This window comes from Talaromyces proteolyticus (genome assembly GCF_021365285.1).
Source record: "Talaromyces proteolyticus strain PMI_201 chromosome Unknown BGW36scaffold_1, whole genome shotgun sequence".
In the NCBI taxonomy this organism is placed as follows: Eukaryota; Fungi; Ascomycota; class Eurotiomycetes; order Eurotiales; family Trichocomaceae; genus Talaromyces; species Talaromyces proteolyticus.
Window position 1 is genome coordinate 1,794,392 of NW_025764277.1, and position 17,085 is coordinate 1,811,476.

General features: G+C 49.0%; 6 protein-coding genes across 6 annotated transcripts; 5 read left to right on the forward strand and 1 right to left on the reverse strand.

The window, feature by feature from the left end:
* Positions 1-627: 627 nt before the first annotated feature.
* Positions 628-2,810, forward strand: BGW36DRAFT_421860 (uncharacterized protein; the record flags this gene model as incomplete). Its single annotated transcript, XM_046219627.1, has 2 exons — positions 628-733; positions 856-2,810. The coding sequence occupies 2 exons, from the start codon at positions 628-630 to the stop codon at positions 2,808-2,810; spliced, it is 2,061 nt and encodes a 686-aa protein (XP_046077919.1).
* A 307-nt stretch (positions 2,811-3,117) lies between these two features.
* Positions 3,118-5,078, forward strand: BGW36DRAFT_11635 (putative ceramide synthase membrane component). The gene is made up of 3 exons (XM_046209262.1): positions 3,118-3,630; positions 3,706-4,434; positions 4,497-5,078. Exons 1-3 carry the CDS (start codon positions 3,517-3,519, stop codon positions 4,998-5,000), a joined length of 1,347 nt encoding a protein of 448 aa, XP_046077920.1. The 5' UTR covers positions 3,118-3,516; the 3' UTR covers positions 5,001-5,078.
* A 576-nt stretch (positions 5,079-5,654) lies between these two features.
* On the reverse strand, positions 5,655-6,558 carry BGW36DRAFT_367322 (uncharacterized protein). The gene is made up of 3 exons (XM_046214844.1): positions 6,294-6,558; positions 5,997-6,210; positions 5,655-5,934 (listed from the first exon to the last, which is right to left on the reverse strand). Exons 1-3 carry the CDS (start codon positions 6,455-6,457, stop codon positions 5,737-5,739), a joined length of 576 nt encoding a protein of 191 aa, XP_046077921.1. The 5' UTR covers positions 6,458-6,558; the 3' UTR covers positions 5,655-5,736.
* A 610-nt stretch (positions 6,559-7,168) lies between these two features.
* On the forward strand, positions 7,169-11,655 carry BGW36DRAFT_367324 (putative cullin binding protein CanA). Its single transcript, XM_046214845.1, has 3 exons — positions 7,169-7,622; positions 7,686-11,055; positions 11,113-11,655. Exons 1-3 carry the CDS (start codon positions 7,393-7,395, stop codon positions 11,527-11,529), a joined length of 4,017 nt encoding a protein of 1,338 aa, XP_046077922.1. The 5' UTR covers positions 7,169-7,392; the 3' UTR covers positions 11,530-11,655.
* Positions 11,656-12,574: 919 nt separating this feature from the next.
* Positions 12,575-13,588, forward strand: BGW36DRAFT_353710 (PLAC8 family-domain-containing protein; the record flags this gene model as incomplete). Its single annotated transcript, XM_046213459.1, has 1 exon — positions 12,575-13,588. One exon carries the CDS (start codon positions 12,575-12,577, stop codon positions 13,586-13,588), a length of 1,014 nt encoding a protein of 337 aa, XP_046077923.1.
* A 759-nt stretch (positions 13,589-14,347) lies between these two features.
* BGW36DRAFT_286117 (PalH/RIM21-domain-containing protein) lies at positions 14,348-16,740 on the forward strand (the record flags this gene model as incomplete). Its single annotated transcript, XM_046210385.1, has 2 exons — positions 14,348-14,438; positions 14,510-16,740. The coding sequence occupies 2 exons, from the start codon at positions 14,348-14,350 to the stop codon at positions 16,738-16,740; spliced, it is 2,322 nt and encodes a 773-aa protein (XP_046077924.1).
* Positions 16,741-17,085: the final 345 nt, after the last annotated feature.

Genomic DNA, 17,085 nt, shown 5'->3' on the forward strand with positions numbered 1-17,085 from the left:
AATTGGGCATTGGCTCATCAATGATTAACTATCGTGTCTAGCGCCTCAACGGTATGTTGTCACTACTGCGAGTATTTGTTGTCTTATTTGCTGTGCTACTGGGCTGGGAGCCAATAACACCGTTTCCTGACTATTTTAGCGCATATTGGATCTTTCTGATCTATGGGAATCCTTGAAAGCGTATGGCTTCGGACCGTCTGCGGTTCAATCAGGAGCGTAGGTTGCGCAGCAGACAAGAATGATGCAAGCCTCCTATTTGACAGGGTCACATTCTTTGCTCTGTTGTCAGTGCTGAAGGTGATGATCGTCACGCGCTCCTCCAACCAGAAACCAGCAGACCCCTGGGGAGCACCTAAGACACAAAAAAAAGTTGAACCTCAATTCGCGGCCTCCGCGTTCTTGCCTGAAAGGGGGGAGTCAATGGGAATTCTGGACAGGAGAAGGAGAAAGGGGGGAAAGATTTAAAACTGGAGCCTGCTCCTTCTTGTCCACCAGAATCCTGCATTGGCAATGTTGATCTATATACACAACAGCTGGCTCCAATTCTACTTATGTAGCTTGTAGGCCTTCCATATGATCCTCGGTTGTATCTTACCTCTCCCTTGTACATAACCCGGGCTACCAGCAATGTCTCCGCATAGATCTACAGGCTGGTGTCGCACGACATCCAGCATGAGTACTGTAGCCATCCTGTTGGCTAGTTCTTGTCTGAGCGCTGCAGCCAGCAATTCCTGTAAGTTGAGCTCTTCAAAATTCCAGAACATATCCCAACGCAGAACAGCAAGCAATTGTTTTATGAATTCGCTTCCTGTTCTCTTGCAATCTCATGCTGATGGTCCTCCCCCTTACCGATAGTGGTTGCGCGCGTTCTCGAACCCCTTCCGCTAGGATCGATTTCACCCGAGGGCTGGTTGCAAGATCAGCTCCAATTGATGAGCGATGGACTTGCTGGTCATGAACATGACTTTTACAACTACGTCTCGGACAGCTCATGGTTAGGAGGGTCGTCGGAGTACAGCAACCTGAACGAAGGACTGCCGTATTGGTTCAATGGCCTGGTGCCATTGGCATACGGCTTGAACGACCAAGGTCTGAAGAACCAGGTTTCCAAGACGGTCAACTATGTCCTTTCGCACCAACAGTCGGACGGCTGGATAGGTCCGGAAACAGACAATAGCACTCGCAATTTCTGGGGCCGATACCCTTTCTTTCTGGGACTCGCTCAATTGGCCGAAGCAGAAAACGGAACCGACACGTCCACGCAGATTCTAGACAGCATGCACAAATTCATCACATTGATGCATTCTATGCTCGAGGACAACTACCTTGGGTATGTCGCTCAAAAAGGACAGACCGTCGATGATCAATGGGGACGCTCTCGCGCGGCTGACATGATACTTGGCTTGCAATGGCTCTATGAGCACGATCCCCGGGGTGACGCCCAGATAATTTTCGATTGCATGGACTTGCTATATGAGAAAGCGAATAATTGGTCTTCTTGGTATACAGATGGCGAATATATCAAGCAAGATCTGGACACAGTACCAGTTAACATCACCCAATATTACTTTCCTTTCGAGCACGGAGTCAACGTCGGCCAAGGCCTGAAATTTGGTGCTGTTATCCGACGGTTCACTGGCATTGACAGTTTTGCGGATAGCGCTCGCACCGCAGTTGACTGGACCTTCCAATACCATGGCCAGCCGTCAGGAGTCGTCATTGCAGATGAAAGACTCTCCGGTCTCAGCCCGGTCCGCGGCGTGGAATTGTGCTCCGTCGTCGAGACTATTTATTCTTTGAGTTATCTTTACCAAGCCCTGGGCGATGTCGACTTTGCAGACCGTGCGGAACTAGCAGCTTACAATGCGCTCCCAGTGATGCTGACACCAGATTGGTGGGCTCATCAATACGTAGCCCAAACAAATCAACCAATATCGCATACTTTGAGTGAAGATCCATTTTGGAACGTGGATCTCGAGGGTCAGCATTTCGGACTCGCGCCGAACTATCCCTGTTGCACTGTCAACCACCCACAAGGTTATCCTAAGTTCGTCTCCAACTCATTTGTTCGCTCAGGTGATAATGGAATCGCACATGCGCTGTTGGGACCGACGTCCGTGAAAACAACCACGAATTCCGGAGTTTCTGTCAGCATCTCTGTCGACACCCTCTATCCATTCGCCTACGAACTGACATACACCGTAGAAGCGGACAATGACTTCGACTTCTATGTCCGTGTGCCTAGCTGGACTTCTGCAAGCAGTTTTGTCGCAATAAATTTTGGACCGCATACTAAAGTCCAGGCGGATTCGGCTTCTGGTCTTCATCACCTTGCGCTCAGTAAAGGCAAGACCACCATTCTCTACAGTTTGGCGACGGATATTCGCGTGAGTGATCGGGCCAACGATACCGTGTCAATCTACCATGGCACGCTCCTCTATGCCATCGCGCCGGGAGAGAATTATACCTCATATAGCTCCAACTATACTGGAGCGCCCTCCGGTGTGGAAGAGTACGACATCTACCCGACCTCGCCATGGGCACTTGCAATTGATCCGTCAACGCTTACATACAATGGGGCATCTCCCACTAGTTCTCTCTCGAAGACAATTTGGTCGCTAAACGCGCCGCCAGTGTCTATTACGGCCACTGCGTGCGAGATTGAATGGGACCTTGTGGGCGGATACGCGCCGAATCCACCCTTGAAGGCCGATAGAAAGTGTAAAGGCAATCCATTATCGATCAAATTAGTGCCGTATGGAAGCGCCAAGTTGCACATCGCTGAGATTCCGACTATGAGTCTGACATGAGATTTCGAGAAAGAGCATTTGTACAGCGTCGCAGAGCGACGAGGGGTGAATAGAATTATAAATGACCGGCTTAATAGAATATGATCGGGAATCAAAGCCTCTCTCTATATGATGTGTGCGATAAGCATAATAGCTTAGCAGGAAGCGAAATGAGCTGGACAGAGACCCATGCGTATCTGTAAAGTAATGAGTAGTGGCAATGCCCAGAGCAGGAGGAAGGAGAAGATGACGAGTAGTTGAAATGCGCTGCCTCAGGCCAGGAAGTTCCGCGCCTTCCTCGGTGGACACTTGCGGCCTTTCCTCTTGCGGCCAAGTGAGCACCCCCTGTTTAATTAATTAAATTCTACTACGGGGGACGCTCATAGTATTCCATCTTACCGCATCGCAAAACTCCTTCGCCTTCCGATCAATCAACGCGAAATAGGCACGACGACGGCTGTCTGGACTTGACTGCTACCACGCTCCTTTCAATTTCGTCAACGGCAATTGGCCCGCTCACCCGATTTCAAAGCCTACGGAGCATTTTCGAGTGCTGAGAAACTTTTCCCCCCCGTGCTCTTGAATTCAACGATTCAACGGGCATCCAACATTTCTGCACGTAACCCTTCAGGGACATTGGATTCGCGAAGCCGATCTCGAAATCCTGAGAACGCTCCGATAGTCAATTAGTTGGCCTTCGTAGCGTTCGCCTCGGCTTCTATTCATCATGCCTCGAACAAGGAGCAAGTCGAACCTTGGTGCTGACATTAGAGGCGACACCAGTGCACCAGCTATGTCCACTATGGCAGTAGACAGTGCTCCCAAGGTTGATACGTCAGAGGTGCGATTTTCTTCATCTTTTCAACGCTAAACAAACCACTCGCAGTGCGCCAAGCTGACAGACACTCTTCATAAGCCTACTCCAGCTGGAAAAACCGGGAAACAACATCATCACAAGCGACGGAAGTCACGGTCGATCCTTCGACGATGGAAGGAACTCGCGCTGAAACATACATGGCTTATGCCTTTGGTCATTCTAAGCATCCTGCTTTCCGCCTATGCCGTAAACCCAAGCGAAGCGAATCCCCTCCACAGCGCCATTTTTCTCTCCTACCCGCGCGATCCAAAATATCCTGGTGAGCCTGTGATGTATGGTAAAGGAAAGAAGGACTTCGCTTTCGTCGCCTTTTACACCGTGGTACTTTCTTTTACCCGCGAGTTTCTCATGCAGCGCTTGATCCGCCCAATGGCGATCTACTGCGGAATTCGTGGCAAGGGTAAAGTCGCTCGTTTTATGGAGCAGGTCTACACTGCTATCTACTTTGCAATTTTCGGCCCATTCGGCCTGTGGGTTATGAACCGATCGAACATCTGGTATTTCAACACGACCGCCATGTTCGAAGGGTTCCCACACCGAGAGCATACCGCTGAATTCAAGGCATATTACCTACTTCAGGCCGCCTACTGGTTTCAACAGGCCATTGTCCTTTTACTGCAGTTGGAAAAACCTAGGAAAGATTTCAAGGAGCTTGTCGGCCACCATATCATCACCCTCGCTCTGATTTTCCTAAGCTATCGCTTTCACTTTACCTATATGGGATTGGCTGTCTATATAACCCATGATATCTCTGACTTCTTTCTTGCGGTAAGGTTCAAACCAAGCCAAGACCGCACTTTCTTCCACTGACCCGTACCCGTTTTTCATAGACATCCAAAACGTTCAACTACCTGGACTCCCCCATTATCGGTCCCTATTTTGCCCTTTTTGTGACTGTATGGATCTATCTCCGACATTTCCTCAACCTTAAGATCTTATGGGCTACTCTCACCGAGTTCCGCACTGTAGGGCCTTATGAGCTGAACTGGGAGACGCAACAATACAAGTGTTGGATCAGTCAAGTCATTACATTTTCGCTACTGGCCAGTCTTCAGGCAGTCAATCTCTTCTGGCTCTACTTGATCTTGCGTATCGCGAAGAATTACGTATTCAATAATGATCGTCAGGATGAGAGAAGTGATAATGAAGACGAAGACGAAGACGAAGATGAAGATGAAGATTTTAGCGTTGAAACAGCGAATGGCCCTACCGCTTTGCCGAGCGCTGAAGAGAAAGTAAGGCGAAGGGCTGTGGGCAAGGACAATGCCGCTCCTCAGGTTCTCATCAATGGGGAACCGGTGGACAAGCATGTTGTCAATGGAAAGAAGCATTAACCATGAGCTTCGCGCCGCTTGAAAGCCGACAAAGGATAATGATATTACAGATTCATCGATCGACCCGGTTAGCAAAATTCAAAGTTTGATAAATCTACCAAACTACCGCAGGGATTGTCTGTCAATGAGGTCTCGTGTCTTCTCCCGCTGTTCGACTACCCCATACTCGTCTGGTTCTTCCATAGCAGAGATCCATGGCGAATTTTGATTGAACATATACGCCTATATAAATATCTACTTCGACAGGTGGGTACGAATAGCCACCGAAGGTATAATATACACTTTTTAATTTTTCGTGCACATTTCACCCTCTGCTGCTCGCCCGGGCCAGGGGTTTTATTTTCTATTGTCATGATTTTAGGCAATGCATGGTCCTTAATGAGGCTCACAAAATGTGGTACGGGGTTGTTTATGTGCTTGGCCATGATTCTAAGGTTTTAATATCGATTTCTTATCGTCTTTGCTTTCTTGGAGGGCCTTATTTTTTGGTGATATTAGCATTATACTCGTTTAGCATCTCCTTGAGAAGCTTCTCCACGAGTACGATTGGGTTTTGAATGGTGATGAAGAATGAGAAATGTACGGGGCGGCTTGTATAGGATATATAGAACGGTACGTTTGTGTAGATACTATGTAATGGATGTTGTTCTGGTATGAAGAGTCCGGCTTAAGGTGTGACAGACACCGACAATATTTATTCTTACTACACTAATCTTTCTATATCTAGATAGCTGATTTACCCCTGTTTTTTTGGTCGCTCACTGGAGACTGTTCCCTTGACTTTTCCAGTTTCAACCCCGCCCCCAGCCTTCTTGCTCTTGCCTGGGTCTTCTAGATGAGGATTTCTAGTTTCTGCACCGGAGTCGTCTTGCTGTTTGGCTGGTTGAGAGCCGGACTTGCCCCCTGGGCTTTCAGGTTTCTTGTCCGCGTCCGGCTATGATAATTTAATCATCAGTAAGCAGTATACCGTGTGTGAAAAACTCCGAAGATGCTTACCAGATCCTGCTCAGATGGTGCTGCACCGTCACCTGCGTCTGAAGGGTTTTCTTCCTTCCCTTCATCTTGCTCATCCTCACCTTTCTCCTTTTCGACATTCTCCTCTTCGTTCGCAACAGGCTCGTGAGACTCGACTTCATGCTCCTTCCCTTGAGGTCCCGAGTTCAATACGTAAAATGCTGCTGGAACGGTCACAGCGATCGAGCCAACCAACCTGTGGCATTCACTTCGAGTCAGTGATGATATGCATTCCGCAATTATTTCTAATCAGTATCGACGATATTGCAGCAAGCATACCATGGAATCTCGCTGCTCTTTTGCCCCCCTGGGTTGGCTTGAGAGGCATACAGGCGCCGCGCAGAAGCAGCGTGTCGCGGAAATGCTATGACGACATTTCTCAATCCAGCACGTACCGTCGAGATTGCGCGCAGGGCAGGGGAGAAACGAGAGATAATAACCATTGCTGCTTGAAAGCTACAATTGTACTAGAGAGTATGTTTGGGCTTTTCGTCTTCTTATTTTTCCTATACACCATCAAAATCAAGAAGAGTTTACTTCAGATTGGAAAGCTTGACAGGGACGACATTGGTGTATGGCGTAACCGGTTTCTTGATATACACGTATGTTATGAAGGCTAGACTATATACGGCAAATAACTGCTGTAAGAGGACTAAATTGGTTCCAAAACAGTAAAGGCAAACCAATGAAAGCAGGCAATACGCAAACTAGTAATTTATCTGGTATTTCCCCACAATCATCTAGGCAATGTCGACTTCATTATGTCATTGGAGCTGCCAACTTGGAGCCACGGAGAGACTTAATATTTGCACTGAGAGCTCAAGTACTGTCAGAATATGTAGTAAATAATAATCAACAGAAATAGAATAACGGAATCTGCCCCAAAACACACAGAATCCTATCCTTAAGTAGCTTCATCAGCTGTGTTGTACTGGACAGTGCATTGCTGCATTGCCTACCATGATATCCAACACTATCAAATTATTAATAGATCGAGCAGTGCATGCGCATCAAGTATCCCTTCTATATGTATCCTATCCCCCGTGTAATTAATACTCAGACATGGGCGTGGAGCTGCGGACCAGCCCGCGAAGTGATTGATAGACCTCCCCATGCGGAACCGCCAGTGCCCCACCTGCTTCTCTGCCTCAACAACAAAATGACGGGCCGATTCTTTGCCTGTCAACCATCAAGACTTTCTTTTTCTCTGTCGCATACGGACACCTGCTGATCAGAGAACACGATATACTACACATTTCTTTCTAGAAATATTACCTCACCTGTCGTTTCCTCTGGCGGCTCTGCTTTGCATTCAGTTTCTTCATCGTATACGAACAACGCGGGGAAGCTCCCTGTGTTATCGCCGCACACCAACAACATGGTCGACCGACAATCGACCATCCACAGCCTGAATGGCCTGCTGGTGAAGCTCGACGACCCGGATCCAGATATTCGGTACATGTCACTGAACGATGTTCTTGGTATATTAACCGGCCCTGGCTCGATTTTCTTGACAAATGACACCACGACATCCGCCAAGGTGGCTGATGGCCTTCTGAAGGCCTTGGAGGACCAGCACGGAGAGGTTCAAAACCAGGCTCTAAAATGGTATTTTTGATGCGGGAAACTTGAATACAATCTTCGTCTGAATGCTTTGCTAATGAAATGAAGTCTTGGCCCTTTAGCTGTGCGTCTCCCAGTGGAGAGCCTGTCTTCGCTCTTCGAACGTCTCGCTGTCTTGACTAATTCGCAATCTATCGATACGTCAGTGCCAAATACTGCCTTGAGGTTGATTGTTACGTCGCTTCCATCTCCTCGGGCAGGTGGCGTAGCAAGCGTCGAGGCAACTGCCGCATACTCGGCCATTTCAAAAGTGCTCATTCCAAGACTGACAGGTCAGACACCGTCGAGAAGCTTGCGGAGAGGATCGGTAACGAAAGGGATGTTGGAAAAAGATGCGTCTAAAGGTTACAGCAGCGATGCGATAGATGTTGTTATTGAAGTAATTAGCTGCTTCGGAGCGTTGCTAAAGGAAACTGAAGTGGCAGCCCTTGAGAAATCAATCATGGCTATCATCGAAAACGATACGGCCGGAACGGTGGTGACGAAACGGGCATTAGCTACCATTGCAGCCCTCGTTGTACATTTCTCAGATACCCAACTAAGTGCTTTTGTGTCTCAATTGATTGAGGGTTTCCGTTCAGTGCATCTGACAGTCAACAAACGCCGCCACCTCATTGCTACAATTGGAAGTCTTGCTCGAGCTGCATCGGCTAAATTTGGACCCTATTTGAAGACATTGGCCCCCTTCGTTCTCGCTGCTGTCAGTGAGCAGGAACTCGATGAGATGCATCAAGATGACTCCGATGATGGGGAACATGATCCCCAGGTCGACGAACTCCGTGAAACTGCTCTGGTTACGCTAGAGGGACTGATGTCGTCATGTAGTCAGGAAATGCAGCCATACCTGGTGGACTCTGTGAATGCCGCCTTGAGGTATCTCAAATACGACCCGAATGTGGCTTTCGAGGAGGATGAGGAAATGGGCGGAACGCAGGATGAGGGTAGTGAAGATGATGCAACCGAAGATCCAGATGACGTAGATGATGAATTTGATGACTTTGAGGAAGAAGGAGGCTACAGCGACATCGACGATATGAGCTGGAAGGTTCGACGTTGTGCGGCAAAAGTCCTTCACACTGTAGTTTCTACATATGCTAGTGGTCGATTGCTGGAGGACGGTCCTTTGTATCAACAGGTGGCACCCGCATTGATTTCACGATTTGCGCGCGAAAGAGAGGAAAGTGTGAAACTCGAAGTTGTTGGAACACTCACAGCGCTGGTACAGAAGACGAGTGAAGGAATTACTGTTGCGACTTCCAATGGCTACACAGAATCCGTGGGAGGCTCCAAAAACTCTCGAAAACGGAGGCGTCAAGACAGTTTCGCGGGAGTAATTGACTTTGAGCCCAGCATGGGTACCTCCTCGGCCATAAACTCACCCTTTTCTACACCAACACCTCCAGAGTCTGGCCCTCAGGCCGAGTTACTGCGACTGCTTCCAGACCTAATACAAAGCCTGGTAAAATTGTGGAAGCGAGCTTCGGTGGCTTTGAAACAAGCTGCAATCGTTCTATTGACAAGTCTGGCTTTGGCACGATATGGGGGCCTAGAAGACTACCTCCAGAAAATCGAAGACCCAATTGCAGATGCTCTAAAGGCTTCCAGCGCCGGTAGTACCTCCATCACGGCGGGTACAGCAGTCAGTGCTGGAACTCTTCAGATTGAAACGCTGGTTTTGATTGGTGCCATTGCAGAAACTCATACATCAAATGCTTTATTACCATTCCTCATTGCATTAATTCCAGGAGTTATCACATCTGTCAATGACCGTAACTACAAAGTTGCGAGTGAGGCTTTGGGGACTATTGAGCACATTATTAAAGCCTTGACTCCTCCGCGGGTATCTACTAATGAGCAGAACAATCTTGGGCCACAGCTGGAGAAGCTTTACAATGTGATTGTATCGCGTATAACGGACACCAGCGCTGATCTTGAGGTACGCCGACGAGCCATCCACGTATTTGGTGTCTTGTTGGCCCGCACATCTGGCGACGTTGGGCGAAGCTTTATTTCCAGCTCTCAACGTTCTCAAGGTCTGACAGTCTTAGTGGATCGGCTGAAGAATGAAACCACACGACTGGCTAGCGCACGTGCTATTGACGATATTGCTGTTCTGGCTAGCAGTGAACAAGATGTCAATCCTGAATGGATTTCTCAGGTAACCAACGAACTCGGTGCCCAGCTTCGAAAGTCTGATCGTAGTCTGAGAAGTGCATCTTTGGAAGCTCTTCGAAGCCTAGCGATGAATTCCAACACTCGGGCCCACTACAATGAGGGAACAATGCTTGACTTGGAAAACTTCCTTTTGCCACTTATTACCCCCGATGACTTCCACTTGCTGGCGCCGGCTCTCATTATACTCGCAAAGATAGTACCACATCACGCAAAAAGTTTAGTGACAAGCGACCTTATTTCTGCTCTTTGTTCAGTTGTCGTGGCCCCCTTGGTGGGCACAAGTCTTAAAGCCTTACTTTTACTTGTTAAGGTTATTGGAGAAGAAGGCGCTGGTGCAGATCTTATGAGACGTCTTCTACAAGATGTTGGAATAAACGGTGATCCTTCTGTGGTTGGACGTGCGATTGGTGCTTTGCTTGTACATGGAGGGCCAAATTTGGGAGTGAAGATGGAAGACTTCCTTACAGAACTACAAACTGCGCAAGATGATCAACGCAAATGTCTTGCTTTGTCTATCCTTGGTGAAGTGTGCCTTCGCATGGGAGATGCTTGTCCCGTCAAGCCGGATTTATTCATTTCAAACTTCAATTCCAAGTCTGACAAGGTTCGTTTGGCTGCAGCTGTTGCACTTGGTAACGCTGCAGCTAGCAATGTCAAAAGTTATATGCCGGTCATACTGGATGGGCTGGATAAATCTAGCTCATCTACATATCTCTTACTACACTCAATCAAGGAACTCCTTCAGCACCCTGAACTTGTACGCAACGAAATCACGCCCTTTGCGACAAAGTTGTGGCAAATTCTTCTTTCGGCTTCTGACGATGAAGATAGTCGGGTTGTGGGATCAGAATGCATTGGCCGACTTGCTCTTCTAGATCCTGCGTCTTATGTCCCACATTTGCAAGAGTATCTCACTAATGATAATCCTACTGTCCGTGGCACGGTCATCTCCGCGTTCCGTTATACACTTTCCGATTCTAGCAGCTCTTATAACGATGTCTTGCGACCATTGATCATTCCTATCCTAGTAAGTATGTTGAGTGATAAGGACCTAGGAAACCACCGCCTGGCCCTGACTACACTGAATTCCGCTATCCATAATAAGATGGAGATTATTCAACCTCATTTGAACGAACTGTTACCAGCTGTTCTTGGCGATACCCATATCAAGCCAGAACTCATTCGCGAGGTTCAAATGGGCCCATTTAAGCACAAGGTTGATGATGGTCTTGATCTTCGCAAGGTGAGTGTTAATTGCACTTCAAACCAGAGTACTATAATATCTAATCTTCATTCTCAGACCGCCTACGAGACACTTTATGCTTCTCTTGATTCTGCATTTAAACGAATTAACGTTTCCGAGTTGTATGACCGTATTTTGGCTGGAGTCGACGACGAGCAAGACATCAGAACGCTATGCAACTTGATGACAGCTAAACTGATCACCCTGGCCCCCGAGGATACTCAACGGCAGCTCGATGCATTGTCAGACCGTTACGCTGCTATACTAAACTCGAAGCCAAAGGAGAACGCCGTCAAGCAAGAGCTCGAAAAGGCACAGGAAGCCTCGCTAGGCATCCTCAAAATCAGCCGTGAATTGGACAAGGCCTTCCCAGGAGCGGAGACGGGCGCCGAGCATGTGAAATGGAGGTCGTATGTCGAATGGATCCGCAAGACTTTCGCATCACAACTGCGGAATTTGGATGCTGAGGCATGAGCGTGGATACGAGTAAAATGAGTATATGGATAACTATCGCTTGGGCAGTAGTAGATGGGAATTAAAAGTGCCGCCGTTGCCCTACTTTGCATAGCCTAGAATTCAATCGAATTGTTCGATCGACCACATTATTCTTATTTCCGCATTTGCAAAAATCAAATAATAATGCGTCCTGGAGTCGGTCACTTGATAGTCATGCATGTGACCGTGATAGGGTGCGCGACGTGCATTGTGGCAGCTAACTAATGGCTTAGCACCAGCGTTTCTAGCGAGTAACACAAAGGGGAAAGCACACAGCGCGAGAACGAGAGAATCCGGCTGTCACTCCGCTGTTGGCTACTGGAGGGCGTCAATATGCAGGCACTGGCATGATTGGTGGCACGGCGTGTGAACGGTGTGATAGGATTGGCGTCTAGCCAACACTTCGCTGTGACGGGCAAGCGCTGTGACGCTGTCGGCTGTCGGCAGCATCGACAAAGCTTCCGCCTCGCAGTCCGTCTCCAGCCCGTCGCTTTTCCCTCATTTTAGCCCCATCTGCGTCCCCTCAGATGAACCGTGGCTAGTGCCATTCTGAGTAGTTTCGGGGCCTTGTTTGCGGCGCAGACCTGCGATGAGTCCCGCCGAGCACGCTGATTCGCCGTGCTGGTGTCTCAACTTTCAAACCTCTTGAAAGTTGATAGACCAACACGCTCTCTTCCCGCCGCCATAGCTCTCCCGGTAGCGTGCGCCGTGCAGGCTAGCCATGCTGATCACAATCCTATTTAAGAAGGCATTTTGATCGCCGTGCTCTCGACGCCATGCTTCGTCATCTACTGCTACGACTTTCTGTCATTCGTTTCCCACAGCAACTTTCTGTGTCCGCAGACAACCCGCAGACTGACAGAGTGCTGATGATGATGTAAATCTGGAACTCTGATTGCTTGGATGATCTTGTATACTGTTTCAGCCAGTTAGGTGAAACCCTGAAATGACCGGTCGGTGAGAAGCCGCGGCGATTCTCGAGAGTGCATAAACATAGCATCTACCACTCTGAGCCGAACTCAAAATGAGCCGCCAACTCAGCTTGGATACCTCTCAGAGACAACAGGTTTACTCGTTCATTGAGACTCCAATTGAGCTGAATCCACATCGACAGCAGCTGCTGCAAGCTGAAATTACGGATGCAACTGCAGCCAGACCTGTGGCTCCCGCAACACCGCAGCCCGGAGTGACACGGCAGTCAACAGCAACAAATGTCGCGACTCAGGAACTCGAGCAGGCACGACAAATCCACCAGGCCTCGAATTTGAACAGTCATGGCCCTTCCATACACCCTGCCCTATCCGCACCATATGTCGAAGAGTCTCCTGCTTCGGTCACGATGGATCCAGCTCTGACCGCACCGCAACATCCACCGACACCATATCGATCGCCTCCATCTTCACCAGGCCCGCTACCTGTGAAAGAGCACCCTCGACCAAGCCCGATTCCCTTCTCGCCCATCACCCCAGACATGAACCCACTCCAATCGCCACTCTCACCGTCCTTTCACACTACTAGGCAAGATGCCCAACCGAGTAATGAATCCTACTCCACGCATCTCCCTGGCCAAATTGCCCACCCGAGCCAGATGAGCAAGGGCGGCGGCTGGAGTACAGGGCTTTGCGAATGCTCCTCAGACATCGGGACGTGCTGTTTGGGATTCACCTGCCCGTGCATATTATATGGACGGACGCAATACCGTCTTCTGCGCAAGTCAAGAGGAGAAGATCCGACGAATCTTCTAGGATACGAAAGCTGTAACGGATCGTGTACCGCTATCGCGCTTTTATGTGGCTGCCAATGGATATTGGCAACCATCCAGCACACGCGCACAAGAAGGGCATATGAGATTGAGGGCAGCATCTGCTCTGACTGTGTGCGAGCGACGTGCTGCCCGTGCTGCACCTGTATCCGAAATGAACGAGAGATCAAGAAGCGAGAGGAATCTCGCGCTTATTCGGCGCAAGTCCATGGCTCCAATTTCGTTGTTCCTTATATACCTCCTGGACAAATGCAATATCAACCTGGATCAAGGTGACCCTGATTTCCATTATGGTTGTTGGATATTATCTCCAGTGACAGTCTCGCTCATTCACACCTAAGCGTTGTATTATGTCTTTTTACGATATTTACATTTATGCCTATTTACATTTGTCAAGTTTAAGTCTTGCCTCGCCAGGATGGGCATCTCTTCCTCTTTCAACATGGAAATTTATATATGCGCGTACACTGCAATATATAATAATTGATCTTGACAGTATGTAGATAGCACCACGTGACCTGTGTATTTGAGTTTAGAGTTTTCTCGACTCGGGGATCGCCTTAGGGGATCGGCCAATCACAAGTGGCCGCTGGCCCTAGCTTGGCTTGGCGCGGGCCCTCTGAGTCCCCCGACGGAACAGTCTGGACAATGATTGTTGTACCTTCATTCCATCTGCAGACGTCTTGGAGGTATCGCTGTCGAAGTATTGCCGCCGTTGTCTTCGGCCACACCCATTCGCTTTCTGAACTACCGCACCTGTCTGATAGTCCCAGGCCAAGAAACCGTTCGGTCCGCACACTCCCAATTCGCTCCCCGTGTCCCCGAGACAAATCCTGCCATAATCATCTGGCTCGCCTCCTACATACCGCCTGACATCGTCTGAGGCTTGACAATAGCTGGTGCATACCGCAATGGGAGCATAGGCCGTGATTAACCGACTGGCTTCCTATTAACTATATGCCTGGATGCGATACGCTTGAATTGCGAGGACACCCTCGCACGTACTTCGACTGCTGAGGGGATCCCCGGTTTAAAATGGATCTCGAAAGACGTCAAATATGGGCTCGGCCGACGTCTACTAGCAGTATAGATCCGTCATGCACTCCATTTCTGCTCCCCAGTAATGGTAAGGACCCATAGAAATTCATTTTCTTGTGTTGGATTGTTGGATGCTGACGAGCGTTTACTCTCTGCTAGGCGTCCTTAGTGTCAATAGTAGTTTCTCGGTGACAATATCCCAGGACGTGGTATACCAACCTGTTTGCACAGGGGATACGGACAATACCGATAGCCTGCCGTCGGCTATCCTCAATACGAAAGACCCGTTCTATTCCTCAGTGGGACCGCAATTGTATGCAATTGGCTGCATGACGGTGGTGAGTTATTTACTGGTCATCATACTTCTCATTACACCTAGAACGTTCTACATTGGAGGCCCAGGCGGCGGCGGGAATTTCTTGGGTCGTCATGGCATGATTAGTGGTTCTTACAGCGGGAGTTCTTCTATCGTCGGCGTTGGTGGACGTCCTTGGCTACAGAAAGTGGCCGCGCTAACCGTCGCGATTTCATTGACTATCGCAACCGTGGATTCGTTCCGTGTGGCTGAGAGGCAGTATTCAGCTGGCTACACGGATGCCACGGCATTGACCGAAGAAGTCATCGATGGCACGGAGATACGAATTGTCAGGGTTATCTCCAGTACCTTCTTGTGGCTCGCGCAGGTTCAAACTCTTATACGACTATTTCCTCGACATAAAGAAAAAGTAATGATAAAGTGGGCCGGGTTCGCCTTGATCGTGCTTGACACGGCCTTTTCAATTCTAGATAATTTCGTTGCGCATGGGTCGAACACCCACCCACGATTGTTCGACGACGCTATCCCGGCACTTTCCTATCTTTTTGAGTTGGCTCTTAATCTGTTATATGCGGCTTGGGTCATATTCTACTCCCTGTCCAAACACCGCTTCGCATACTTCCACCCCAAGATGCGGAATATATGTCTAGTAGCGATGCTATCGCTGATCGCGGTTATGATTCCTGTCATATTCTTTATTATGGATATTGCATCGCCTGATGTTGCCGGATGGGGAGAATACATCAGATGGGTGGGTTCTGCAGCTGCTAGCGTTGTTGTCTGGGAATGGGTGGAACGGATAGAGGCTCTTGAGCGAGATGAGAGAAAAGACGGGATTCTGGGGCGCGAAGTTTTTGACGGAGATGAGATGCTGGAGATTACCCCATCAGAAGAGATTGACTGGACGCGCCAGACTGGTGCTCGTGGAAATGATGGTGGTCATGGCACAGGAGTTGCATGGGGTGGTGTTATTGGTTTAAACCATCGGCCATTGCGAAGGAGCCATCTTGGGTTCCAACTCAGCAGTCGCTCTCGACAAACTGCGACCAATGGCAATACAGGCGACAATGCAATGTCGCAAAACACACCTGGCCAACCTATGCGGCCTCCAGCAGCAGTGACCCCGGTTAGCCGAGCTGATACTACGAGTGCTGCTTCTACTGTATATTACGTTCGCTATCACCCCGTTGCCAGCCCAACACCCCCGGTGCCAATCATTCCAGATGAGCACGAGGGCGAATCGGATTCTCAGAATAAGGAAGCCGAGACTGGATATGAGAGTAGGTCGTCTGATCGAACAAGCAGTGTTGATAATCGCGCTGCAACGGGAAATCGTCCCGGCATAACCCCGGCTTCTATTGGAAACCACTGGTTTTCAGCTGCTAATATATTCAAAAGAAGGCGAACGTCTCCACCGCAGGAAGTGGCAACTGCTCAGGAGCAAGATCTTACGCAAGATGAATCTAGCGTGGCTGACGAAATAAATATTAGAGGGAAGGAAAACAATCGTTCAAGGATTCAACAAATCTTATCCTCTCTACCGCATGGTCCTTGGCACCAGGGATCCGATGCGCGAACACAGAGGCAATTGACAGTGACTGTCATTCCATCTCGTGATAGGTCTCAGCAAACGTGGACACCACAACCAAACGAGCCAACACAATCCGAGGATGAGTCGGCCGATCAACGTGGCCAACCCGTTAGAGTGGTATCCACGCAAGTGCGGCGCACGGCACCATGGTCTCCTTCGCGGGGAGATGGTGGACGGACAGACAGCAGTCCGCTACAATACAATCCAGAGACAGCTGCTCTGGTCGGTGTTGGACCAGATTTTCGCACACATGCACGACCCAATACTGGAACCTCCTCGTCGTCTGCCTCGACGGTAGATGCCTCTTCTGGCAATGCTACCCTAGTTGTGTCTCACCAGATACAACCCGAAGCTGTAGGCGAACAACAGGCGCAGGAAGACTTATATGGAGCTGAGCCTGGACCCGATCAAATACAGCCACTCGTCCATGAAGATAGGGATTTAGAAGCGGGCAATCCACCGCTGCGGCACCGACATCATTAACACGATTAAAAACATACGATTTCGCTTTCTCTTTTGGTCATTTTTTTTTTGCCTCGAACATTTTGATACCTCTATAGCAAGGCGTTGTTGATCTGGACTGGCTGGATAGGGGTTTGGTACGGACAAGATACATATTAATACCTGCATATCAGGTGTATATAGATAGCATTTGCAATAATAAGAAGATGTGAGATTATGAATTGATCCAGGCCAGCTGGGCCGGACTGGCCGGGTCGTGCGGATTCGACGACCCACTCGCACATGCGCCCGTTACCAACAGCAGCTATTAACTAATTACTAACTCCAGATTTTATCACCTCCAGAGTCCAGCTGAACACACTCTAA

Excerpts from the sequence above, each read along its gene's own strand:
- BGW36DRAFT_367322 (XM_046214844.1), bottom strand. The coding sequence starts at position 6,457 with ATGGTTATTATCTCTCGTTTCTCCCCTGCCCTGCGCGCAATCTCGACG. Across the intron at positions 6,211-6,293 it reads AAGAGCAGCGAGATTCCATG|GTTGGTTGGCTCGATCGCTG; the intron begins GTATGCTTGCTG and ends TGAATGCCACAG. Across the intron at positions 5,935-5,996 it reads CACCATCTGAGCAGGATCTG|CCGGACGCGGACAAGAAACC; the intron begins GTAAGCATCTTC and ends AAATTATCATAG.
- BGW36DRAFT_11635 (XM_046209262.1), top strand. The coding sequence starts at position 3,517 with ATGCCTCGAACAAGGAGCAAGTCGAACCTTGGTGCTGACATTAGAGGC. Across the intron at positions 3,631-3,705 it reads CCAAGGTTGATACGTCAGAG|CCTACTCCAGCTGGAAAAAC; the intron begins GTGCGATTTTCT and ends ACTCTTCATAAG. Across the intron at positions 4,435-4,496 it reads TCTCTGACTTCTTTCTTGCG|ACATCCAAAACGTTCAACTA; the intron begins GTAAGGTTCAAA and ends CGTTTTTCATAG.
- BGW36DRAFT_367324 (XM_046214845.1), top strand. The coding sequence starts at position 7,393 with ATGGTCGACCGACAATCGACCATCCACAGCCTGAATGGCCTGCTGGTG. Across the intron at positions 7,623-7,685 it reads CAAAACCAGGCTCTAAAATG|TCTTGGCCCTTTAGCTGTGC; the intron begins GTATTTTTGATG and ends AATGAAATGAAG. Across the intron at positions 11,056-11,112 it reads ATGGTCTTGATCTTCGCAAG|ACCGCCTACGAGACACTTTA; the intron begins GTGAGTGTTAAT and ends CTTCATTCTCAG.